The sequence below is a fragment of the Etheostoma cragini genome, chromosome 5 (assembly GCF_013103735.1).
Source record: "Etheostoma cragini isolate CJK2018 chromosome 5, CSU_Ecrag_1.0, whole genome shotgun sequence".
Lineage (NCBI taxonomy): Eukaryota > Metazoa > Chordata > Actinopteri > Perciformes > Percidae > Etheostoma > Etheostoma cragini.
Window position 1 is genome coordinate 8,352,541 of NC_048411.1, and position 26,845 is coordinate 8,379,385.

The 26,845-nt window shown below is 39.3% G+C and overlaps 2 protein-coding genes across 3 annotated transcripts in view; both read right to left on the minus strand.

The window, feature by feature from the left end:
• ehmt1a (euchromatic histone-lysine N-methyltransferase 1a) overlaps positions 1 to 2,812 on the minus strand; it is a 29,576-nt gene extending 26,764 nt beyond the window's left edge. For both annotated transcript variants that reach the window (XM_034871807.1, XM_034871806.1), the window contains exons 1-2: positions 2,674 to 2,812; positions 1,963 to 2,306 (exon numbers count right to left, since the gene is read on the minus strand). In XM_034871807.1, coding sequence (XP_034727698.1) covers positions 1,963 to 2,306; positions 2,674 to 2,797 — 468 coding nt within the window. In that variant the 5' untranslated portion in view covers positions 2,798 to 2,812. The remainder of the gene's footprint in view (positions 1 to 1,962; positions 2,307 to 2,673) is intronic.
• A 3,184-nt stretch (positions 2,813 to 5,996) lies between these two features.
• On the minus strand, positions 5,997 to 26,459 carry arrdc1a (arrestin domain containing 1a). Its single transcript, XM_034871813.1, has 8 exons — positions 26,252 to 26,459; positions 21,741 to 21,851; positions 20,301 to 20,351; positions 13,408 to 13,562; positions 11,274 to 11,456; positions 8,787 to 8,963; positions 7,787 to 8,327; positions 5,997 to 6,626 (listed from the first exon to the last, which is right to left on the minus strand). Exons 1-8 carry the CDS (start codon positions 26,367 to 26,369, stop codon positions 6,589 to 6,591), a joined length of 1,374 nt encoding a protein of 457 aa, XP_034727704.1. The 5' UTR covers positions 26,370 to 26,459; the 3' UTR covers positions 5,997 to 6,588.
• Positions 26,460 to 26,845: the final 386 nt, after the last annotated feature.

Genomic DNA, 26,845 nt, shown 5'->3' on the forward strand with positions numbered 1-26,845 from the left:
CTGTTAAAAGGTAAATAACTTCTGCACAATACATCAGCTAATGGATGGTACAAAACAATCCACTCCTAGTATAATTTCAAACTTGCAATCCATGCACTCAAAATATTAAAAGGTCTCATGGCATGAAAAACACACTTTATGAGGTTTTTTAATATTAACATGCTATGGTTAGACACCTATGGTCCCCCAGTGGCTAGAAATAGTAATAGCTGTAGACCAAGCCCTGGGTATCCTGCTCTGCCTTTGAGAAAATATTTTGCCCACCAAGAGAAAATGGCCACCCATGAGAGAGAGACATCATGGCTTTCAAACGAGCAAAGGGGCAGTTGGTCAAGGCCATACCCCCAGGGGCCACACCCTCTCTCCTCCTCAATAGCTACGGACTTTGAAATGGCAAAGCTCATTGTGGGACTGGCTCTAGTGGCTGTTATTCTGCACCAAAGCTGAATTTTGGGAAAGAGACTTCAGATACAGTATTAAGAGACCACTAAGGTCTATATAAAAGCATCCAAAGAGCACCATGTCATGGGACCTTTAAACTTTGTGCACACTTTAGCAAAAATTGACTTCTGGGCTGAATCCCATAACCCTTATTTGTTAGCTTCTTGACTCCTCGGCCCTCGGTTGAACCTCCAAGGAGCAAGCATCAAGGAGGGATCATCGAGGAGCTGAAGGAGTTGCTAACGCCGCCCAAACAGCTGACGTATTCATGTGACGTTTCAGAAGAAAGGACGTCTCATCCCTCTAAAACACATTTGCTTGTTGCCTCTCTCCTCCGCAATTTAAGTGCTATGGGACGTACCCTTGGGATATGCATCCTTCAGAATAAAAGTGTGAACACTATGTGCAGTAATTAATTGTCAAACGAGTTCAACAAAAGCACAGACTTTTCGTCTGAAGAAAATTAAACAATCACAGGATGTTAGAATGTATTTCTTTGATAGCAAAGCACAAGTTAAAATGCAAAATAAATAATATGATATAAAATAAATTCTGTTCTTTAGCAGGTCAATGTGCTCCTCCAAATATATATTTTTTAAATCTTACAGTCTATGCACAGAGATATTTTCTACCATATAACACAGTCTGAACCTTTCTCGTATTACCACTGAGTATCCACTGGTCAACAGGAGAAGACACAGAACGAGATCTGAGACATTTAACCCTCATGTTGTCCTTGGGTCAAATTGACCCATTTTCCTATTTCAATGTTCTTTTTAATTACCCAGAATAACATGATTGATTCCAAACAACGCTCATTGCCAAGTACAAATCTCTACTTTCATTAATATTCTTATTCAATTTTATAGCATTTAAAAAATAAATAGAAGTGGTTTTGAAAAAGTATTGAGTAAAAGTTTACATATTCCAGTCTGCTTATCAATCAACAGACACTCTTTTACTTTCAGTATAAATAATTACTAATTTTGTTTTTTCTTAATCAAACATTTGGTTTAATTTTCTATAAATGAGGTTTATTAACCATAAATTCAAACATAACTGTAAAGCTAACGATAATAACTTAGTGTTATGTAGTGTTGAAAACACAAAAAAACATTGGGGAAAAAGTTTCAAAAGTGTTGAAAAAAATGTTGGAAAAGCTATAGCAGATAATAGATAAATAACAATCTAAATGAAACTTGCTTAAATAGTCCAGTTACAATCATATCTGAGAAAAGTCTGCCCACAAGGGCTTGTATGCTGCACCAAAACCTTATAGTGGCAGGAAGAACTCCTCCTAGACTGTGGAATGCATTGCCTCATGTTTTAAGAGTGGCAGCCTCTGCTGACATCTTCATAAAGCAGCTGAAGATGCATATATAATTCCTATTTGTATTCCTATTGACTGTGACTTATTGTGCTTTTTATCGACTTTATTGACTTGTTATAATGTATTTATTTGGCCTGTGAAACCCTTTGCCACTGTCTGTGATAAGTGCTATGTGAACAAACTTTACTTACTGTTGTGGTCAGTACAGAGCCCGAACTGGGAGTTTGTTTCCCTGAGCTCTCATCAAGTCTCCCTCTGACAGGTGGAGCACTCAGCCGACCCAGTGGGTCCAGAGCCATGCTGCCAGGGGATGCCAGCAGTTTCCCAAAGTCGGCTCCTGGTCGTTTGCTGCGGAGAGCTCCATCACTGCTGACTATGGGTGAGCTGTGGAAAGGAGTTAGCTTTACTTTGGGCCTTTGACCACTCTGTGGTGCGTGTCCCTTGGAGGGACTGGAGGGTCTTCTGAATGGCCCAGGGCCCTCGCTGCTTCCACCGTGATCCATTGCTGCCGGACAGGGGGGGGCCTCGGCAGCACCTGAGGAGTTAGCTAAACAAATTTTACTCCACTCTTAAACAAATAAATAAGTCACAACACACACTTTATCTCAAGTTTAAAACTGTGACGAACTCTGTCGTAACTTAACAGTACACAGCGTAGGCTATGTGTATCAAAGCAACATTCTAGGAAAGACAATGAATAGTGCACCAAGACGAAAAGTTATCACATCTCTGCGTGGCAACGAGGCTTAAATAGGGAAGAAAGGCTCAGCCCGGTGGAGGAGCAGTCCCAGGAGGGACTCATACAAGACTAAACGAGTGCGTAGACACGATATTAACAGCACCGAAAGTTAAAACTAGGTCTTAGTAAAAGAAAAAAAAGTGAACCAGCAGTTTCATCCTACCAGCTCCAGTCGGTGTAGCTGTATCCGAGCGAAGGTGGGTGGCTTGGGATGGGGCAGGAAGACAAGAGTTCCCCTTCCGCTTCCACCCGCTCGAGCATGTGATCGCTGTGTCACATGCTTTCATGTCTTGTTGGATTCAGAAAAATTGCACCAGTAAGTTACTGAAGCCTACATATTGTCTACAGTAAGGACTACATCAGTCAAACTCACTTTTTATTACCAATTTCAGCAGCGAATATTAGCAGAACAAAATAAATACATTACGATAGAAGTATTTCCGCGGGTATTAATGGGATTAAAGCGAAAAGGGAAGTAGGTTATAGTGACACCAACCTCTTGTCGCGAATCAAATGAGTTGGCAATGCACATAACTTCTCTCCACACAAGTGTATTATATGTAATAATGAATGCGTCACTAAGAGGAACCAGTCACTCTATTTAAAGAACTGAATCGATAGAGCTAATATCTTCTTAAAAAACATTTAAAAAAAGACAATTAGGCTTCTTACCTGTAAATCCTTTCTTTGAAAAGGCATTCCAGATGATTTTCAAAAGAACACAGCTCAGTTTCAGAATTAATGAAAAGGTATGAAAAAACTATATTAAGTTCCTAGTTCTACATATGCTCTTTATATTATGTTATTGATTTAAGAAGTAGCAAGTGTACCAAGAAAAACATTAGAAAATGCTTTCTGAATTAAAAAAAAATTGCACCTTGTGTAATACATTTCTAGAATTTTCCTGTACCTCTTTTTAACTGGCATAGGGCATGTGTTGTTCCTTTTAGATATTGTATCACAAACATAGTTAGAGAATTACACTTACAAATATTGCATGAAATATACCGACAAACCTGTTTATCTCTAAATCTATGCACGTTAAGAACAAATATAGCCTACCTTTTGTAAAATCTTTAACTCATTTTCTTATGGTTTCTTATGGTAAGACTTTCCAGAGATATAACATAGTATCTAAAAGAACACTTACAATCACAGTAGAAGGGAAAGATTTTATCACCTAATTCGATTGTAAAGAAAGGAACCTGTAAAATATTGTAAATCTTTTTTGATTCATAAGGTAAGTTTTATATTTTCAGAGCTAAATTCTCTATATCATCCCGTTTTTAACTATTCTTAATATTAACATGCATTTTGAGTCTCTTAAATTGGTAACAAATAACAAAGGCATTTTAATAACTAATATCTACGCACACTGTAACCACTTTTAGTGAAGTTTGTAAGTAAATTATATATACTGTAAATGCTTTTTATACAATAATTTGATTTTGGCAGGAAATATTTATGGCTTTAAATAATGTTTTCACATCTTTTAATATAATTTTCTTTAAGCGCTTTTGTATTATTTGAAATTATGCAATGGTACATATCTAGGCACAAAAATATTATTTCAAAAGTAATGGAGCCTTCTTTATTTTTTGATGACCTTTCTTTACTGTAATCTAAAGTTTGAACGGGCGTCATTGTTCATGTCATTATGAAAGATTAAGAAGAAATCATTGAGAAATAAATACAAGGTAACAAAGGAGAACAGAAAACACCCCAAAAGTGCTTGTGAAATTGTCATGTAAATTGCAATGGGATCTTTTAAAAAACATTTCAGAGAGAGTTTTACCTCTAAAGACTGATTTCTAGAAAACAACCAAATACTTTTAAATGTTTTAAACACAGGTGGGTCATAAAATCTACATTTGTATAAAAACTGTACAGTTCAGTCTATCCTCAGCATGTGGCAGCAGTGCTCCGTCTTGGCCAGTGAGAGACATTTAACCCCATCTGTGTACTATGTACAAACATTCACTGTAACTGATGTGATGAAGGTTCGAGGGTCATTTATGGTCATTGTGCCCCCTTTATGTTACACAAGAAAAACAAAAGTACCTTTTTATGGTGGAGTATGGTGGAGGAGTTGAGGAGTCTCACTTTTGGAAAAAAATAGAATACGCTTGATTGTCCCTGAGAGGAAATTTGTCTTGGGCATAGTACTACAATCAGTTGCTTCACAACACAAAACACTTAACAGAAAAACATCCTAAAAATAAACATAAAAACAAACAGAAGATCTACAAAGCATCTTAGGACATAAAAGATGACACATGACAGTGGAGACATCAGGAAAAAAGTTGCTCTGGAGTCTGGTCTAGGGCTCGGCAATATATCAGTATTATATCGGTATATGAGACTAGATATTGTCTTACATTTTGGACATTGTAAAATGGCATACGTGTCTTTTTCTGGTTTCAAAGGTTGCATTAATAAAGTTATGTAATTTTCTGAACTTACCAGGCTTTTACCATTTGCCTTTGACATTCTATCCATCTATCTATATATAGTATATATTGCTTATACATGTTTAGCTATACCTGTCTCAGCTTTGTGGTTTGTAGGTGTATCAATCTGTGGAAGTACATTGAGAGCTGCAGAAAACGGCTAACTACTTCCTTCATGTGTTGGTATACTTTTGTATACTTACAAATAAATTTGATTGTTACATTGATTGTATAAAATCCATCGGTGTTATTACAGGCTCTTTTTTTAATTCATTTTTTATGATTCCATCAGGCAGCATTAATGTCCGAAAGAAAATCCTTTCTGTTAATATGATTGGCCCATTTTTACAGACATTCTTGGCAAACACAACCACTATTTTTTTCAATCAAGTAACATTAACATGTACATACATGCTACTAATATGTACAATATCAATCAATAAGGTTACATCAAGCTACATCTATGTAACGACTACCGAAAGCAGAATCGGGGGTTTATGAAATAAGAACAGAAACAACCTCCCGCTGCCAGAAATATGAACCAGTTTGACTCAAGTGGTTTTAACACATTTATTTAAATTTAGACAGCAGGTGGAAACACTCATAACAATAAATATGTATATACATATTAAAGTGGTAGCCATGGTATTTGAATGGTTACAGCACAATCAAATCACGCCCAGGCTCATAAAAAACATAAAAATGTGAAACCTTTTCACAAAATTCTATTATTAAGATAGTGGATGCAAAAGACATCAGGAAAAGAAAACTTCAAATCTCAGTGCTGTTGTTGCACTAGAATAAATGGGACAGAGAAGGAATGTCTGGCATATACAGAACCAACAGACATTCAGCAGGGCAAAGATACTAATCAACACCATTTTTTCAAATGTCAACATAATAGTAATTTTAACACAGTTCAAGAACATGAATGTCGCAAATGATATCAACAGGGAAGAAGTCTTAAGATTAATCTGATTATGCATTATATAAAAAGCTGTATGTAGACAACTTGCAACCGCACTATCTTGATTGTTTATCATAACATTTAAAAGGCATCTTTCTAAACAAAGTTTAATATAGTCTTACATTTCAAACTAAATGGAAAATATGCCAGAATAATGAAGATGATTTCACTTGTTTTTAATAAAAACAAAAAAAATCCTTATTTGAGAATATTAGACAAAACACCAGATGAGATGGTTTGTTTTGCACAGGCTTTCATACATAAAACGTTTAACCTTGACATCACAGATGCCATCTGAGGGATTTCTAAATGAGTCACAACTAAGAACAACTCCTGTTAACGTACAAAAACAGCAAAAATAAATTGTGCAATTCCCCTTGTCCTTTATTTAACTTAATACCAAACAAAGGACAGATATTGATTTGTTTAAATGGAGAGAATAACTCCCGTTGGATTAGTGAGGGTACTTCATTGGGCAGCAGCGTTACATTATCAAAAGCTAAAACACCCTCATGATACCAGGTAACATTAGGTTTCCTGTGTCTTGCAATCATTTATGCTAAGTCACAATTTTTTTCTTTAATGGCAGGACAGCATTTAGTTTGACATCAGAGGGAACTGATCGCCAATCTGGTGGAAGGTTGTTGGTTCTGTATCCACTTCATGTGTTGCAGGTCGCATCATAAGAAGGAGGTGCCTCTGTAACAGACAGTCACCATCAGGTCAGCTAGTCATCCATCACTCACTCACTCACTCACTCACTCACTCAATCGCACGCACGCATGCATATGGTCCAAATGTGATGTCATTAGGAAAAGCACCACAGCTGTATGAGGCTGTTGAATGGCAATTCTTACATCGTTAGGCTCTGACAGTGTACACTCCCACCCAACCACCTTGTAAATAAATTATGATTACTATGTTCTTAATTATAATGGTAGAAAAAAGTAGAAAAAGTAGAAATGTTATGTAAATAATTATGTAAAGATTGTTTATGCACTAACCCTACTTGAAATGATTTTTGTTTCCTTCGTAGATTCCTTTCTGACAGATAATGTTATGCATTACGGGACAGACCAATTATCCTCCCTGGCCAATTTTTGGTCTGGTTTTTGGCAGTTTGCAGATTATCTGTATCTGCGTTTTATTTGCCTGATAACCGGTGAATATAATTCATTAAAAAGTGTTCTACTTTGGCTCAGCTACAGCTCTGTGTCTGATTCTGACTTAATGTCCCTTCCACAACACTATCTGACTCTCTGGTGGGTATTATGTACCCACCATAAGCTTTCAATATATTCAATAATTGCTTAAAGCATTTAAAGTGCTGATATTATGCTTTTTGGCTTTTCCCCCTTTGCCTTTATTGTGGTATATATTTTTTTGTGCATGTAAGAGTGAAAAATCCCAAAAGTCCACCGCAAAGGCAATTACCATGTTCCAAAATTTTTTGTTGACACTGTCAGAGTACAGTTCATGAAACTGTATGTTTAGTATTGCAGTTGCACATACGGTTGCTGTTGTACTGGACTGCATTATGTTGACAGGTGTTTATAATTTTTCCATTTAGAAAAAAAGTTGTTAAACTGAACCATGTAAAGGTAGAATTTATGGCAGAGTTGTACTGGATTGTATAGATTTGTAAAGAGTGGCCACTGAGTGTATATTTGTGATATAATGCCTGGGAAGAAAAGTCATAATACTAATCTCTTTCAGACTGTATTCCATATTTTTTTTCAGCAGGTTAATGAGCATTTAGGCTATAGTTTGGTGGACTGGGTGCAATTTGTTCCTCTCCACGTACATCCTTATTCATGACCCGAGCCTGGATGGTACAGTGTGAGCGTGTGCCAACTGACCTTGTGGATATGCTGAGGTGACGTAATCCGGAGGCAGGATGAGTGGGGTCGGCATTGAGCTAGCACTGTTCTCAGTGGGGTAAGGGGCTGTAGCCCCTGTGGACCCACTGAACATAGGCCCACAGGGTACAGTGCTGGGCCCAGTGGGCTGCTGGTTGTGAGGGAAAAAGAGGCCGGGAGCATAGCTGAAAGCGTGGGGTGACACCAGCTGAGACTGCCGCTTGTTGGGGAAGCCATCATTCATCGGTGTCCCACCCTCTGCTCCCTGGTGGTAGTCAGCGGAAGGAGCACTGGGGGAATTATGCGAGGACGTCCTGGAGCGAGGGATGGGGCGGGGAGCGGGTTTTGGGGCAGGGCGAGGGGGTAGGGTGGGGGTGGTGGCGATGGTGGTGTCAAGCATAGAGGCAGATGCCGGTTTGCCTTCAGCTGTGGCAGAGGAGGGAGCAGCTGCTTTATTGCAAGGCTGCAGTTTTTTGTCTAGGGAGACGTTCCCGATGTGAATAGGTAACGTCACCATGACGTCTGGAGACTTTAGACCGACCTGATTAATCAGACGAAAAAAGGGATTTTATTTCAAAATACAGAATTTATGTGATTACAAAATGGTAACTTAAATACTACTTTTAATAAGGAAAAAAAAAAAACTGCAATTCATCGGTCTAGGAATATTAAATCTTGCTGTGTTTGACATTTATGTTAATGTAATGCATTCACTTGAGACTTGTGCCATGTTGGAAGTATCAAAGAAATATTACAGGCCTGACATAGTCAAGATTATCATTGTGCCTTTTTTGTTAAATTGACTCAGGTTGTGTATTCAGACATGAGACCAACATGTAGAATTTCCACATTTACAGAGGGAGGTGTATGGCTGATGACAGATGTCCCTTAGAAGTTGTCTTCAAATGTCAAATGTTTGGTCTTTGTCTAAACAGGACCCTTTCACAAGCAAATACTGCTGAACAACAGAGCAGAGGATGAGCATATTATTATTACTCACTTTGATATAATATTCAATCTTTATAAGTTCACAGCCAGCGAGTGAAGACTGAGGGAGAGGAGGAACAATGATCTGCTCCTTCCACTCCAACTCCTTGCCAGCCTTCACCACACCACCCTCCACCGATGCTATTGTCCTCACATCATAGGTGGGCCTCTTCGTCTCATAGGTCACTCTCTGAAAACACACATGGACATGCAGATCTATAAACTGGCCTTAGTAATGTTAGATGGTTGCGTTGGGTGCCGAACGCGATACATTTTTGGGTGCCGACCGAAATATGTTGGTAGTACCGAGGACCAAGAGCACTTAAAGCTTTAGTGCGTAACTTTTTGATATTAATGAACGTTCGTTGCATTCAAGCCATTGCCAAATGAGTTGCTGCAAAGCTAATTAGCACTATAAGCTCCGGGTGCCCGGATAGCTCAGTTGGTGGAGCGGGTGTCTTTGTGTAGAGGCTTACTCCTCAACACAGTGGGATCGGGTTTGACTCCAACCTACGGCCCTTTCCTGCACATCATTTCCCCCTCTCTCTACCCTTTCATTTCTTCAGCTGTCCTGTCAATTTAAGGTCTAAAAATGCCCCAAAAAATAATCGAAAAAATAAAATATAATCCGTTCCACACCACTCTCTCACTCTCTGTATTTGTCATTATGGCTATGTTCAGAATATTGTGGCATCCGGTGACTTTATCACACAGAAGAGTCCATCATGTTTTTTTTATTCCTCTGTATCTTCTTTTGCTACTAGCAACTGCATGGACGAGGGGTGTGGTGACGTGCGCGATCACAGAAGGCTGTACAATGTGGACGCGCCGACAGTGTTGTTGTCATTACTTAGAATTCCTCATGGGGGCGACAGACACTACCCACTATAGCTTTAAGCTCGAGCATCTGACAGGGAGCAGCAGACGCATAAAGATCTTTTTTTACTAGCTTACTAGCAAATGTGACATCATGAGAGCGCCATAACTGTTTATACTCACGCGTGGTGGTCGCAATACTTAATACTAGTCTAATTCGGAACAGAGGTGGCACTAATGAGGAAAGGTTACCCACCTTGCTATTTCTACGGACTAGAAGAAGAAGAAGAAGGAACGGTAGACCTGGCAGCAGCATTGCATAAAACATTAAAGAGTAGTTAAAAAGAGACGAATCTAAAAAAAATGGGCTACACTAGAATATGATACAAATACAAGAATAAAAGTTCCGGTGCGGTGTAATAATATTTTGATTTAATAGGTTGTAAGTACGGGTTTGGAAGGAGAGAAGGAAGGGTTTTATTTCCCGTGGTGTGTAACATGTTCAAACAAGTAAATAGGATAAATAGGTTTGGAATTAGTTTTACAAATAAAATATATATTTTCTTATTACAGGAGAGTAAGTACCAGAAAAGGTACCACTGGCTACCGGAACCAAATTGCAGGTATCGGTATTGGCACAAATGTCAACGGTACCCAACCCTATTACATGGTGGATGCGGAATACAAATGTAGTCAACATGAAAAACACATGGGGTTATCAGGTCACGTTCAGACCACAAAAGAAGCTCCAGTGATTTTCCACAGATTTGAGCGGCGGCGGGAGTGACACTTTAAGGGCCCATTAGTGTGACGTCCTGTTGTGTTATTTAATTTCCCAATGTAGCACAAGTAGACTTTATTTTCTTAATTTAAATTCAGATTATTGATTTCTGTCAGATCGTTTATAGATCTTGACATTTCTAACTGCACTAGGCAGCTTCCTTTCCCGGACAAAGAGAAGAGACGGAGGGACTGTGCTTTGTTGTTGCAGGAAACATTTTGAAACACCTGAGCAGTTAAGTGCTTGTGTGTCGTTAGTGCTGTCGTATAGTGTTTTAAAATTCTTGTGGCAGTGATGTTTTACCATTCACTGTACGGTACTCTCACAAGGCCTGAAAAATGGACTGGCAAGTCGGATTGGCAATTACACGATTGGCCACCGCAGCATGAAGTTAGGTTGCGTTTTATATGCCTAAATGCACTACCCTGCTACTACTTTGTTTTTTGCCAGACCGTCTGAGAACTGCCGCAGTCGATGTGGACGCAGCCTTAAGGCCAAACAACTGTGATTGGTCCGCTTGGACACGTCGCATTTCCTCCTATTTATTTCCGGGTTCTCCATCTCCATAAACATGAAATCAAGGAAAGAGTTAACTTTTTTTGCTACAGATTTCCCACAGTGGTCATAAAGCACCAGAGAGACACTTTGTTTCTCTCACTATGACTCTAGAGTTGCTACTAGCTTCAAAGCTAATCACGACACTCTCTCTACCACACAATCACCACACACACCGACCCAAACATTGTTTTAAAGAAATAAACACAGACACCAATGCATGTATTAACTTCAGGCAACTTACGTAGGCTATGGCGTAAGCTCTTCGCAGAGCCTCAGCAGAAGCTTCAATCCCTTAAACCTGAACATAACCGGCTTTTTGCAGGTTTAGTCAGACAAATTGTTTACCTGCATCAGGCTGGCCGCCATGTTGCCTGTGGTCTTTCCAGACTGGTTGTGGATGTTGGTCAACACCTGGATGATCTGGCCTGGTGTGTAACCCTTCATGTCGGTCTGGGCCTTCATGACCACTGTGCCAGTTTTCATCAGCATGTAGGAGAACTGCTGCGTCACTGCAGATGAACAGCTTCCCTGCATGAGAAGGGCAGTGTAATAACATCACAGGATTTATCAAGACTGACATTGTTACACGTTGGTTAAAGGAGCATTTAAATATACTTATTTGTTTTCTTTATGAGGTAGGGTGAGCAGACGTCCCCGGTTTCCGGAGACAGTCCCCGGTTTCCGGAGACAGTCCCCGGTTTCCGGAGACAGTCCCCGATATTGGTGACCAGTCCCCGGAAATGTACTTCCTTTTCACTGTGACTGACAGACCCGACATTGAAAGAAAGAAAGTAAACAACCAAACGTTGATAGTTGCTCCAGACAGCAAAGCCCAAGCTGCTCAGAGCTCAGAGATGTTTTAGAAAGCCGTATTTTACAATGCTAAAATTACTGATTATTTACATGGACTCTGGTTGGTTTGGTGAACACAATGTCGCAGACTTTTATGTTTAAAAGGATCTTAATCTTTAGCAGGAGGGTTGACCTCCTTAGAAATCCTTTGCATATTGTTGTCAGACACTTAGAATATTAATCTGAGTCTACCAGTAGCAAAACAAGCACTTTTATGAACGTAAATAAAAGCTGGAAAAAAGGGGGGGCAACATGAAATGTTATCATATTGTTATGATAGCACACCCATTACTCTCTGGGAAATACCTCAAACTCTTCACTCAACACATGCATCAGTACAACAAGCGGTTCCCGAGTAATCCGGTTTTGAAATTGTAACAAATTTTCTACATAGTCTCCAAAATTATAATGTGTTCTCATGTAAACAACTAGTTCAGGCTACAGTTCAAATATTTCCATCCATAGATAAGACAATCAAGTCTAACCTCTTTCTTTTCAAAGTGCACCAGATTGATAGCCTGGCTCCGCCCTCCCACGTACTTTTGCTCAATTTTCATTTTCCTTCAACACACCGTCTGGGTTTGGGGTATGTTTGCGGGCTTTCTCCGGCCAAATAATTCGCGGTCCAATCAGCGAACAGAGGGAGGGGCTGAGGAGGAGGTAGGGGCGAGCTAGTCTTGTTTTGTTTAAAAAATACTTTCAACGTCAACAAGAACTGATGTCACCCAACATCGCTTAGAGTACCTTTTAAATAGCCTTTAGTACCTTTCTTACAGGGGGAGCATGCCTGTGAACCCCCCTAGGGGGGCTTGTGCCACAGTTCAGCTCTAGGTCTTGTGATGCCCATGGGGCTGTGTCCCCGTTTTAAGTTTTACAAGGATAAAAACTTGACCTGTTTTGGAGGTATTTACGCTTCTGAGCTGAAAATGTCCCCGGATTTAGTCTGAGAAATCTGGTCGCCTTATTCTGAGGTACATTACAAGTTAGTTAGTGTTGCATTTCTAGACCTTCCTCCACCGCTGCGGAGGAAGTTCTGGCTAGACCACAGAGCTTTCCGTGATGGTTGGAAAAACATGCTCTGGTTTATTGGCATTTCTTTAAACCAATCCCAATAATCTTGTGCGGTGCTAACCGCCAGAAGAAGCCATGGTGCCGCTGCTAAATAGCCTCGGAAAGGAACTTGTTTTGGTGAAACGTGTACGTTCAAAGGTTGTTTTAGTAGATCAACAGAAAACTCAGACTGGACAAATAGTCTAGCTGGCTGTCTGGATTTAAGCGTGATTTATGCTTGTACATATAATCTACGTCATGGCTACGTACCTAAGCAGGTGGAGACACAGACCTATGCTGGACCCTGCTACAGATTTCCCACAATGTTTAGAAAGCTCAGGGGAGACACTTTGTTGATCTTACTATGACTCTAGAGTCACTACTTGTGCATGTCTAACCAGTCGAGGATCTCACACACACACACACACACACACACACACACACACACACACACACACACACACACACACACACACACACACACACACACACACACACACACACACACACACACACACACACACACACACACACACACACACACACACACACACACACACACACACACACACCTCACCCATATGTCTGGCACTTCATTCAGGTTAAGAAGGCTTAGCAGGTAGAAAGGTTTCTCTGTGTTGTAGTCCTTGGTGAATCGTGGCGTATCAATGAAAGCTCTCACTCTGTAAATGATCCTACCATAGTTACCTTCAAAAGATGTCGGAGCAGAGGCTGTGGGAAAGAAGTCAAATATGTATTAGTTTTACAATTTTTGTAATTATATATAGCAAATACAGACAAAGAAGTTGTAATACAAGATTTATTGTACAGTTTTCCTATGCATTTTCTATTTATTTGACTGGATTTTAAGACTTACATGGCTGCTCACAAAAAAGTAGTATGAATTACAATAACAATAATTATGGCAATGGACCAAGTTATAATATAGAAGAGAACTACTACAGGCACAGACGTTCCTATTCCATATCCTTTTAAAACCTGACAAGAAATTTTCCTGACCTTTTCATGCAAACAACACTTGGAAATAAGTGCTTACAGTGGTCACAGTCTTGGACCCTACAGTCTCAAATAAAAAAAACTGTCAAAGCAATAATCTTTTTTGCAATTGACTGTTTTTTTTTGGTTTGTTTTTTTACACAGACACACACACACACACACCTCATCTTGGCCACCCACCCAGACTAAAATCAAGAAAAGATGACTACAATATTTAAGACAATTCAACAATTAGTAACAAAAGAATCTGTCTGGCTACTAAAACAATAATCTTTATACACACACACACACACACACACACACACACACACACACACACACACACACACACACACACACACACACACACACACACACACACACACACACACACACACACACACGTGTCCTGATACACCTGCAGTGAAAGCACACACACTTATGTTTCAAGACATATTTAGAATCACAGCTATATGACCGGTTTGGTTGCTTTTGAGTTTCTATGGTGTTCCTCGTCACACTGTGGAGAAGGCTTTACCTGGGAAAATGACCTCCAGTAGTGAGTGAGTGGCCTTACAAGGGCTAAACAAAGGCTGGCTGTGTTTTTCAGTGCCCATCATAATACACCATGGCAACTGTATCTAGACATGAGTGAGGGACAAGGTGTACTGTTCTCCGAGATTTATGAATGTGCCAAAAAACGCCAACCATTTAAAAAAAATGATTTTATGGTTTGTGTTTACAAACTGAAAGGGTTGTTAAAATGTCATTAAGGACATCACAACTTTCTAATCTCATTTCCATAAGACACAGAAATGTTTTCTCATGATCAGACTTAACTTTTTTACTATCTTAAACCAGTTTTGAGAAAAATTTGGGAATATGTCATAGTCAATTATCTGCGTATCTTAGGATAACAAACACATATTTCTTGTATTGTTCTGTAGGAGTCAAACATTTGCTGACATCACCAGGGAGTGCTCTCACAGATTGCAATGTAATGCGTAAGTGGAACAAACTGACAGCTGCTGACATTCCTCTGTACACTGTATCAGGTGGCGGGTAGGGGTGGTGCCAGATACAATTGTTGATGATCTACTTTGGAACATTTTGAGGTATTTAGGGCTGTTATAATGACATTGTATTCAACAAAGCAATTGTTGAAATCTGGGAAAACAAAAAGTGAGCCTGGTAAAGAAACACACACGTCAGGAGGATCAGACTGGTTGTTGTATCTTAACCACTGTATTCGGAGGTTGAACTACAGGAGCGCACTCCAAAAACAACCACTGCACAGGAATAATTACTACAGGAAGTACAGCGTCAAAGGTGGAGCAGGAAGTGTCAGCAAACTGTGACAGCTGATTATAAATCTTTTTTTCCCCAAATACTTTCAATTCAGCTAGAGCACTCGTCAGATGTGAACACATGTATCCAAACCATCCCCTATAATGCATCTACCAGCACAATATACAGGGGCTTCCCATATATAAGGCTTAGGCACAGCACTCAAGCTGTTGTGTGCACCACCTAAGCTGAATGAATGGAAAATCCATGTAAGCATCAAAACTATCCAAAAGGCTTTTCTTAGATCAAATTTTATGTATTATGTGCTCTAGTTTTCCAACGTTTTAGACACAGATATGGTAATAACAAAAGATAAAAATTATGTTTAATTGCATGTGTTTAAACAATTGGAAAAACGTCACATTTTCTTGACAGAGGACGGCTATTTTTATTTTGTTTGTTTCCCTGTTCTTTAACACCCTGCAACATGATGTATTATAGTCTGTGTTGATTGTATCCCCAGGTTGCCATGGGAGAAAGGGGCCGGTCCGAGAGCCCCAGGAAGAAAGAGAGGCGTGTTAATAAAGCATTTGGCTGGTGTTCCACTGAATACTTTGCGTTTGTTCAGTTCTCCTATAAAACCTAGTTCGGCAAACTTATTATAACAGGAGCAGCACTACTAAATCCCGGGACCCTTGGTCTATTTTGGGACCGCCTGCCAGCAGCGTTAAAACTGCCCACCTCGCGAGATTTGTGTTGTGTCCTGCGGGAACCTAACCCCAATGCAGACCTCTACCTATAGTCATGGCTATAGACCAGGCACCACTATGACCATGGTTATAAACTTGCTCTGTTAAGCTTTTAAGCTTTCTTCTTCAGGCTCTGTGTATGTTCTCATAAAAGGGGTTGCTTAAAACTCACACACTCACACTCAAAGTTTTACTCCTTGACGCAGCAGCCAACCTGCGGCCCTTTGCTGGATGTCATTCCCTCTCTGTCCCCCCTTCTATGTCTACAGCTGTGCGATATAAATAAAGGCCTAAAATGCCCCCAGAAAATAATCTTAAATCTTCTACAGCACAAAATGAACCAATTGCATGGCGCCTACTAAGGCAAGAGAGAATGCTAACAGAAAATTACTATTGTGAAGATTGCTAAATTAGTATTTACTACACTCACTCTACACTCACATAAATTTGATGCAGCAGAGTTAAATGTTATACTCAAGAGGTGTGACACTGTCCCATACTGAAGGAGAAGTGGAACTCACTTTAGTTAGAAAAATTAAAGAGAAATTAAATTTTATTGATTGAATATTATCTGTAATAAATACCAATAGACTTATTAATATTCTAATCGGTGTTCTATAGCTGCAATATACCAGAAGTGTAAAACAAAATTCAGAAAATCAGGACCAACGACATTACTGTAATAAGTAGTAACACTATGGCTTGAAGACATTTTCCTGCATTTCATATGCAAATAAATGTCAAACTGATTAATGATAAATAGAACTCTAAATCTGAACATCATACGATTAATAACATGGTAGTCCGGCCCAACGGATCTACTCGGCTGGGAGAAAGCTGGGACCACAGACTGTATATTTATTAACGGTCTATGGCTGTGGCTTTCCCCGCTGCTATCTCTGCTATTGGAGATTACCGCTGCCCAGGACCGTTGTGATTGGTTTAGAGAAATACAAACAAGCCAGGTCGTTTTTTCTTCTGTCCTAGAATAGATAAGCGGTGTAGCCGGACCTCAATCCTGCACGGACACAGCTTTTGGATAGGGTTGGGTATCGTTTAGGATTTTTCACGATTTTGTGAATTCTTCATGTGAATTAGAGCAGTTGTTTGCCCACTAGCCTCAGCTACTGTTGTGTCAACCCAGTGGGTACAGGGCACCGCCAACTGCCGGTTGTGTTGCTCCGCCAGGTCAGCGCTAGTTGGGGGTTCAGTTACCCCAAAATAGGTGACTGTACGCTGGGTACAGAGCCCTGCAAGCTGCTGTCATCTCTAGTTGGCGGTTCAGTTACCCTAGAATATGTGAATATGTGTGCGCTGGGTACAGAGCACGGCTCTGTACTAAATGTCAGAGATAACCATGCCCCTGATTTGCATATACAAGGTGCAGATAGAGAGGAAAATCAATAAATGTGGTATTAGGAAATAAAAGTCCACTAAAATACATACATGTGGATTTATGAAATAAAAGTCTCTTGAAACAAATGAACATGGACTTCTGAAATAAAAGTGCCATAAAATAATTGAAAATAAAACCTTTTAATATATTTAACTGATTCATTTTTGTATGAATGTTTACATTTATTTTATTATTTATGTATATATTCATTTCATTATCTATTTCAAAGACATTTTTATGTATTCATGTATTTATTAATTATTTATCTATTATGCCTTTATATCATTTTGAATAAGGGAGCACAGTGGCTCAGTGTTTAGCACTTCTGTCTCACAGCAAGAAGGATCTTGGTTCGAATCCGGTTGTTTCGGGCCTTTCTGTGTGGAGTTTGTATGTTCTCCCTTTTTTTTGCGTGGGTTTCCTCTGGGTGCTCTGGATTTCTTCCCACCATAAAGACATGCATGCTAGGTAAGACTACAATTGAAAAATAGATTAAAATGTTGATTAATGTGCATTGTCCTTATCAAATTAATTACATTAAAAAAAAAACATTCCATATAGAATGAGCAGCTGTTACGTTTAATAAATAAAACGGTCGGCATTGAGCGGTTAAATAAATATTCACTCATTAACTTACACAACATTCATTTTTCTGCCAGCATTCCCCCTTTCTTGCCTCAGGACGAGGCACGCGTTCGGACCATTTTGTGTGTTAAAAGAGTCAAATGAAGCTTTAAAAGCCCTTTAAGAGCCTGAAGAAAAAAGCCTTCAGGGTTACCACAGCAAATTGGTAGCCACGGTTATCTATGATTAGGGCTTCGGGCTTTGTCTGTGTTAGGGAGCAGCACCTAGGAAGGTTCTCTGTCTCTCCTTCCTCTCTCTCTCTTTCCCTCCCTCCTTCCCTCCATCTGTCTGTCCTAATTGCAGGACTAGAGTCTGGTGTGTGGGAGTCAAGGTTCCAGCTGCCTCTCATCTACCACAATCAACCTCTGTTTCCTATACCTGGTCGTTCCTTCCCTCTGCGTCAGATTGTAGTCTTGCTCCAGACAAACCAGTTAAAGTCTATGTTTGCCTGTCCTGATTTCTTCCCTTGTGCTTCAGCTGCCATTAGAACCTGACTCCTGCTACCGCTCCACTAGTGCCGTACACCAAACCAGAACCACCACCACTGGACCCCACCGATGGCCGGCCTACTGTCTCTCTCCGTTGGACCCGCTCCTTCCCAGAATTCTCCTTACCTGTTCCCCACCCCGGAAACCTGGACTTTTGAACAAAACTTGTTAAATTCACACTCCTGGCTCTGCAACTATCTGCATTTGGGTTCCGTTTATCATTCAAATGTAACACCTTGGATTTTTCCAACTCGGTCATGCCTTTTTAGTGATGTCAGATCTCAGTAATTAACTTGGTGAGTACACTATGTAATCAGATCGGGCGGATGACGGGGGGGAAAAAGTGGCAGGGCAGCCATCAAAGAGAGTCAGCTTAAAGATTAACAGGGTTTCAGGGTTCAAATCCGACCTGTGACGATCTCCTGCATGTCTTCCCCACCTCTCTCACCTAACTGGCCTGTCAAAAATGAAAGGAAAAGCCCAAAAATGTTATTTTTATATATATATATATATATATATAAAAAATGTAAACAAAGGTGTGTCCTATGGAGAGAGCCTGAGAGCTCCTTACTCTCACAAAAAAAAATAACTTTCCAATAATTCTACCTTGTCAGATTGGGTGGAGCCACCAGGCAGGAATGTACAGTATGCTTCCAATTACCCTGGCCCTCATTACCCCACAATTAATTTTGTTACTGACATAAAGCTGATTCATAGTACGACCTAGGCTCTCCACAGAGTCTACACTGTAGCCTCCATAAGTGGCCTATGCCACTTGTGTATTTATACGTGTGTCTGCTTTGATCTAGCGTTCTTCTTTAGAAGAGAACGGCAGAGCCAGTATGTTTGGCAATTCTATTTGTGTAGCACGTTTTATTAGATGTAAAAGTGCTTTACATAAAAAAAAATTACATTAAAACAAAGAGGGGAGAGGTGTGTTTGTGTGTGTGTGTGTGTGTGTGTTAGGATAAACCCTTGAGCTGCATCATCTAATTTTCATCACTTTCGACGGTAGAGCGAGTGTGAGAGTGACTCGGATTAGCTCCTGAGCAAGTACCAACAAAATGTCTCCACTGTGCTTCTAACCACGCTCTGAAAGCCGGAGCAAGACAAGTTGACCCTCTCCTCGATTTCATATTGTTCACAGTAGAGATAGCTCGATTATAGGCCATAGCCGATTATTGGGCAATTTTTTGGATAGTTTGCAGATTATCTGTATTGGCGTTTTATTTCCCTGATAACCGATAAAGTTAATTCTTTAAAAAGCGCGCTGCTTTGGCTTTGCTACAGATCTGTGTCCGTCCCTCTGCGTGTGACCTCATTCCCCGCCCACAACACTTACTATCTTTGACTGTGTATTATGTTGAACATTTCTAAATTTATTAAATAATAGCTAAAATCATTTAAACAAAATTTTGTGTTGGGCATATTCTCATATCGGCCTTAAAAAAACAGTATCGGTCAATCCCTAGTTCAGAGGAGCCAAGACAAAGTGGACCAATCAGTTGTTGCAGCCTGCGTCGCCACGGCGTAAAGTTACATTTATAGCACAGGGTCAGTATCTATGTGTACGTACATGTTGTACCTCCGGGGTAGATTCAACGAAGAACCATTATCAGGCTACAGGCTAAAAGTTTGCTTATTGGATCCATTGTTAATATAAAACAATAGCGATTAGAGCGGCTCTAAAGTATAACTAAAGCTTTGAGGTAGACCTCAAATTGTCACGTACAAAGTAGGCTACTGCCGTTTTATAATAAGAGGGGCTGGTTCAAACAACTATCGGAAACCAGTGCAATGTTTCACACAACACCCATAAGCCCCAGTGAATGATGGGTAAATATTAGCATGTGAGGACATGTCTGTTAATAAACAAACAGAAAAGAATGCACAGCAAACAAGCGTTTATCCCAACACTCAAAGCTCCTACCTGGTATGAGAAACTTGAAGGGATACGTTTGGTCTCCTTGTTTCAGAGTTCCTGTACAGGACACAGAGTGCACAGATAACATCGGTCAGCGGAAACTGTACCAATCACACTGTTAAATGACAAATTGTGTCCAAAATCTTTGGGCGTGGATATTGTGTATTGTGACATTTTCTGTGATAAAGCAACTCACAAGCAAGTGTTTATTTTGTTATTTTTCAACCAGACTCCATTTAGATAAACAATACTTTTAGCGTGCCAGCATATTTCCACATGCACATGAGTGCATTAAGGGTTTATGTCAACCTAGGGGAAAAAAATGCTCTGGCTTGCATGCATTTCGTTAAATCATAATCGGCTAAGCAATGCCAATGCTAACGATGGATCCGTACATTAGTCTCGGAAAGAACTTCTTTTGGTGGAACTTTTGCACTCTGCTAAAGAAAACACCACCTAAAATATTTACTGAAGTTAAGTGTTCAGAAAATATAGTAACTTGAGCTATTTAAATCATCTGGACACATGGTTATATGCAATTCTCTTATCAGTGTATCGCCGTGTGTATTTGGTCCATAGCAATCTCCGCCAATAAGTCCAAAAACGTCCCAGTTAAGAGAGGAAATCATGTAAACATATTCTTTGTAAATCTTTACAATCATTCCCTGAAAGAATCAAACAGGCTCGCCTTGTTGCACAACCCAAATTTTAATCAAAAACTTGTCATTTTCAGCGGGTAGCTTGCTAGCTCTGAGATTTTGGTTTTTTTCACCAAAACGGCCGGAGCTGTAGTCTCGTTTATAGTCTGGCAAACTATCTGGTAAATGAAGCATCTAGATTTAATTTTACTTTTAGGTAATTGTTGGAACAGTGGTAAGACAAACTAAGATGGCTTTAAATTATTTAATTTTTGTCGATTTTGAATTATTGAAATTACTTAAAATAGAGTGTGGTGAGTTTGGTGATGGTGATTTAGGGGATATTTAATGTTAAAAAAGTGTTCAAATAGATCTTACTCTTTCACAAATAATTTGACCTCTTTAGGGATCATTTCCATAATGTTGTCAGACACTTAAGAATAATACTCTGACCATGTGGTTCAGTGGTGAAAAAAAGAGCATGTTTTGCAGATGTAAATTGAAGGTCCGCAATTGCCCAAACAGCTTGTTTCACCACTACTCACTGCAGCAGTCTTGCTTAATACTGGACCGATTTTAAAGATTGTTGTTTCCATCTGTCACTTAGGCACAGAAAAAGAGGAAGATAGGGTCAAATAAAACTAGGTTACTCTTTAAGGCCAATTAAGCTCTCTAATCTGTGTCTGGACCCTTGCCTCTGTATGATCTTTGATAAGGTAAACTGCACCTATCGGATACTGACACCAGGAAAACCAATAACTCTTTGGATCAGTTTTGTAGTTAGCATTGCAATTGTTCGGTAGCGTACCTTTGTCTGCAACAGAGATTGTATTGTTGAAGTACTGCTCCTCCTCAGACCATGCCGTCTCATTTATCTTACTGGTGATGCCACAGAAACCATTGCAGTTCACTTTGATTGCTGCAAATAAAAGCACACAGACTTTAGGTTTTAGCCACACATGTTTTTGTGATGTACATTTTAAAACAACATACATAACATGCAATTACACAGAGAAAGTTTTAAGTAGCTGTAGCAAGAAACCCTTTTCATAAAATAATGTAATTAGTGATTATCTCTCTGGGGTGTGTGTGTATATATATTGCATTTCTTGGAGAACCTAGCAACTTGGGTGACATCAGAAAAACATCCAAAACGCATGGATCAGTGTATGATAATTATTCATTATAAAATGGGCGGGCTATGCACACGGAACTACACAGGAGGGCGCATTAACATACAGGCAGAACCTGGGAGAAATGGAAGTGTGGGTAGGTTTAGTACATGGCCACACATTTGTAATCATCTTTTAACTATTGTTTTAACTTTCCACTAGGAGTGTACAATTCAGAAAATGTCACAATTCAATTCTGATTATTGTATTAATCAATTTTGGAATTCTATGAATTGATTTTGAATCGGTAGAGCTTGAATCGCAATTCAAATACAATATATACATCCCTATAAAACACTATAAAAAACAAATGCAGTCCATTAGTAACTTCATCCTACCCATTGTAGACGAAGTGAACCACAACGGCATATTTGATTTTAAATGCAAAGTCAATATTTGCCCAGCATTATGCCTCAGCGCCCAACCCACATAATAATCCATCAGTGAGTCACTGTTGCAAGGGAAGAGAGTTTGTTTCCTGTTTAAAGCTGACAGTCAAACCTGCTCTACCTGAAGAGGAATGTACTCAGACTGGAGGCACTGCCATTCAAACAGAAAGACCCAACACATAAAAGCTGCTCTCAGTGAGTCAGAGAGAGAGAGACAGACACTTGAGTAAGATCTCAAGGAGGAACTTAGTAACTTTGATCATTAGTAAGTAAGTACTAAAAAGTCTCTAAAGCCTATGAGAAATGGGCACTCGGGCTCCAGCACACGCACAGTATCATGTTAAATAAGACTAGGCCAAAACCTAGTATATGGCTGGACTGTGCAAAGCATAAGATTGCATGAGCAGTAGTCAGTGAGTAGAATGACTGTAAAGCTAGAAACATGGTCCATGCAAGTACGTAAATACAAGGACAATGCCTGGAAGAAAGAAAACACAAGCTTTAAGAAGTTGGAATGCAAACTAACAGACCACATAAGGATTGATGTATGGCCCCTACAAAGAACTACAGTAGGCTCATATAGTATTTGTTACATGTGACAGAAAGGAATATAGACTACAGTATGACGCTGTGAGGCAGGGTTGAAGTTACCATTGCGGTCATGTCTTCTGATTTTGTTTTTCCTGGGAATTTAAAAGGTTTTTCAGAACTGAAGGGAGTTTACAGTTTATATTGGTGGATATTTTATCAGCTGATTCAAGTATTTAGTTAAGTTTATTTAATTTAGTTTCATTAATTCTTTTCTTTGTCTCAAGTTTCTTTTTTACAAACCCCATTTCCAATGAAGTTGGGAAAAAAATAAAAACAATAGAATGGTTTGGAAATCCTTTCTAGCCTATATTCAATTGAATACACCACAAAGACAAGATATATAATGTTCAAACTGATAAATTATATTATTATTTAGCAAATTTTCACTCATTTAGAATGTGATACCTGCAACACGTTAAAAAAACTGGGACAGGGGCCACAAAAGACTGGGAAAGTTGAGGAATGCTCAAAAAACACCTGTTTGGAACATTCCACAGGTAAACAGGTTAATTGGTCATGACTGGGTATAAAGCGACGAGACCAGTTGAAACTTGCAAGTTCTTGCAACAAGATGGTCTGCAGCGTCCTAAAACCTGCCAGTTTACACCAATGCGACATAACAACATGGTATCATCTCCATAACAACGCCTCTTTGCACTTCCATCTTTGCACTTCCATCCTAACTTCCGACTTTTTTAGGCATTTTTGTAGCTGGATATACAATTTATTTTGTTTAAATATGAATGTGGATAACGTTAGTGATATTGAGATCGTTGTTAAAGCGAAAAACGTTTTATTTCTCTGATTCACGGCTTTGTTCCAACACCGCTGTGACTCCCTCTCTATCTTGCATGACCATATAACGTTCCTGTGATTTCAGACAGTTGTTAAGGCTCCGTCTAAAACTCTGCCGTTTCAACCAGCTGCTTATGATATATAAAAATAATATGAATTAGGGATAATTTATTTCTAGAGTTTGTAATTGACATTACCAGCTGACTTCTCTATTGGCTGTTGAAACCGCTGGTGGTTTGCAGTGAAACCACCAGCTAGTTTGAGTTGAGCTGAGACGGGCCGGTTCAGACCGCTGCAACTTCTCCCTGCAACGTTCTGAAACTGTTTTGTCTCATCGCAAATATTTAGTCTGAACTTGTCTTAAAAAAGGAGCATCCCTAAAAGACTCAGTCATTCACAAACAAGGAAGGGGCAAGGTTCAACACTTTGTGAACAATTGCATGAGCTAATAGTCCAACAGTTTAAGAACAACTTTTCTAAATGTACAATTGCAAGGAATCTTATCATCTGCAGTCCATAATATCATCAAAAGATCCCTAGAATCAGGAGAAATCTCTGCATGTAAGTGGCAAGGCCAAAAATCAACATTGAAAGCCTGTTATGTTTGATCTCTCAGGCGGGACTGCGATAAAAACCAACTAAACCAACTAAAACATATTACCACTTGGGCTAAGGAGCACTATGGAAAACCATAATTAGTTAAGTTTGTGGCTGCATCTGATAGTGCCAGTTAAAACTCAACCAAGCGAAAAACCATATATCAACACAAAGAAACGCTGCCAGCTTCTCTGGGTGCAAACTCATCTGAAATGGACTTACACAAAGTGAAAAAGTGTGTCGTGGTCGGATGAGTCCACACTTCCAATTGTTTTTGAAAATCCTGGACGCCATGTCCTCCGAGCCAAAGAGCTAAAGGACCATCCACGATGTTATCAGCTCAAAGTTTAAAAGCCAGCGTCTGTGATGGTAACGCTGAAAGGTACATGTGCAGGTACAGGTGTTGGAGCAACATTTGCTGCCATCCAAGCAGTGCCTTTTTTAGGAAGACAATGCTAAGCCACTCTGCGTGTTACAACAGCGTGGCTTCGTGGTCACTTCGTAGGATGCCTGCAGTCTAGTCTCCCATTGAAAATATGAAGCACATTATGAACGCAAAATTTGACAACGGAGACCCCGGACTGTTGAGCAACTGAAGTCAAAATTAATGGGAAAGAATTTCACCTACAAATTTTCAACCATTAGTGTCTCAGTTCCCAAACACTTATTGAGTGTTGTTGTTAAAAATGAAAGGTGATGCAACACCGTGGTAAACATGGCCTTGTCTCAGCTTTTTTGGAATGGGTTATCAAATTCAAAATGAGTGAATATTTGAAAAAGGACAATAAAGTTGATCAGTTTGAACATTACATATCTTGTCTTTGTAGTGTATTCAGTTGAATACAGGTCAGAAAGGATTTGCAAATCATTGTATTCTGTATTTTTTTTTGTTTTACACAATGTCCCAACTTCATTGGAATTGGGGTTTGTAGATTTTATATAATTTTGTTTCAACATCAATATTTTCCCACTAATTGTTTTTCATTTCTGACAGTGTGCTGAGTCACTGTCCAGTGAAAACCATGTATCAAATTTGGAGATCTGATTAATTTTTGTTTCACTAATAAACTTAAAGATTATATACTCTTTTATGGGTTGAGCAATTTCTCCTACTTTGCAGACTTGATAACCATTATAACACATTGGATTATCTGAAAATAATATTGTCTCAAAGCTAAAGACAGGAGTGTTTATCTTGGAGAAAGGTTTAAGTTTTGGAGAGGTATAGTTCTCACAGGAGACCTTCATGTTAAAACATTTTTTTGTGATGTTAAAAAAAATGCTACTTCACAAATAAAAAGGTAGGAGTTTATTTTTTATGTGTGGTCAAATATTTCTATGGGAGGGAGGATTCGTGATCTCAGTATCTGAAAAAGAACAACCATTTATGGACCTGTCTCTAGGGTTATGCTAATGAAAGAAAAATCCACTTATTACTCCATTATGTCCCATTAAAATCTCTCACTGAAAGTCAGATTCAATATGTAGGAATATTACAGAAACATTATATTGAAGTGCTGTAGGAAATGACTTACAATGACATAAAAAACCCACTTTGAACCCCAAACTACCGCAGACAGAGTACCAGAGACTATCATGTTTACATTAAAAATGACTTTTATATAAAATAGACCAGTTATGATAATGTGAGAGGCCTAATTTACAACCCAAGTTCTCTTGGCTAGAACCCTTACTTCCTTGTTTAGCGACGGCAGCTTTTTACCAACAGGTGCGCAAATGTTGGCGGCATAAGCGCTGTATCAGCAGACTCTTACCTTTACACTGCAGCGGCTGTCCCAGTTTGAATCTCACGGTTCCAGAGATAGACTCACCCGGAGTGTACACCACTTTGTTGTTGTCAAACTTGATCTCAAACTCCTGCAGTTTCCCCATGTTTCCCCCGATCCACAGCGAGAGTGAAGCTCACCTGTTGGTACCAACAACGTGAGCGTTTACGACTTTCCGTCCCCGCCCCTTCGCGTGACGTCACTGACGTCACTCTCCAAAATGAAAACAAAGAAAAGATAATCATCATGATTGATGTTTTCGAAATCGGACACTTTTGTACTTTTGTATCCTGTTATTTGTTTCTGTTTGATTTCTTACTTTCTTACTAACCTTCATATGATACTATTTTTACTTATTTATGTGTAGTTTTATTTGATTACGAACTGTGTTGACAGAATGTTTGTAAAATGTAAATTGAACAATAATTTAAAAAAGAAAAAGAAAAGAAGAAACGATAATCAGGCGTATGTGCGCAATGCCTTTAATTGATCCACACAAACGCACACAATGTTTAAAAGGCCCACATCTGATTGTCCACTGTGACAATTGTTATGTGCTATAGACTATCATTTTTCAAATGC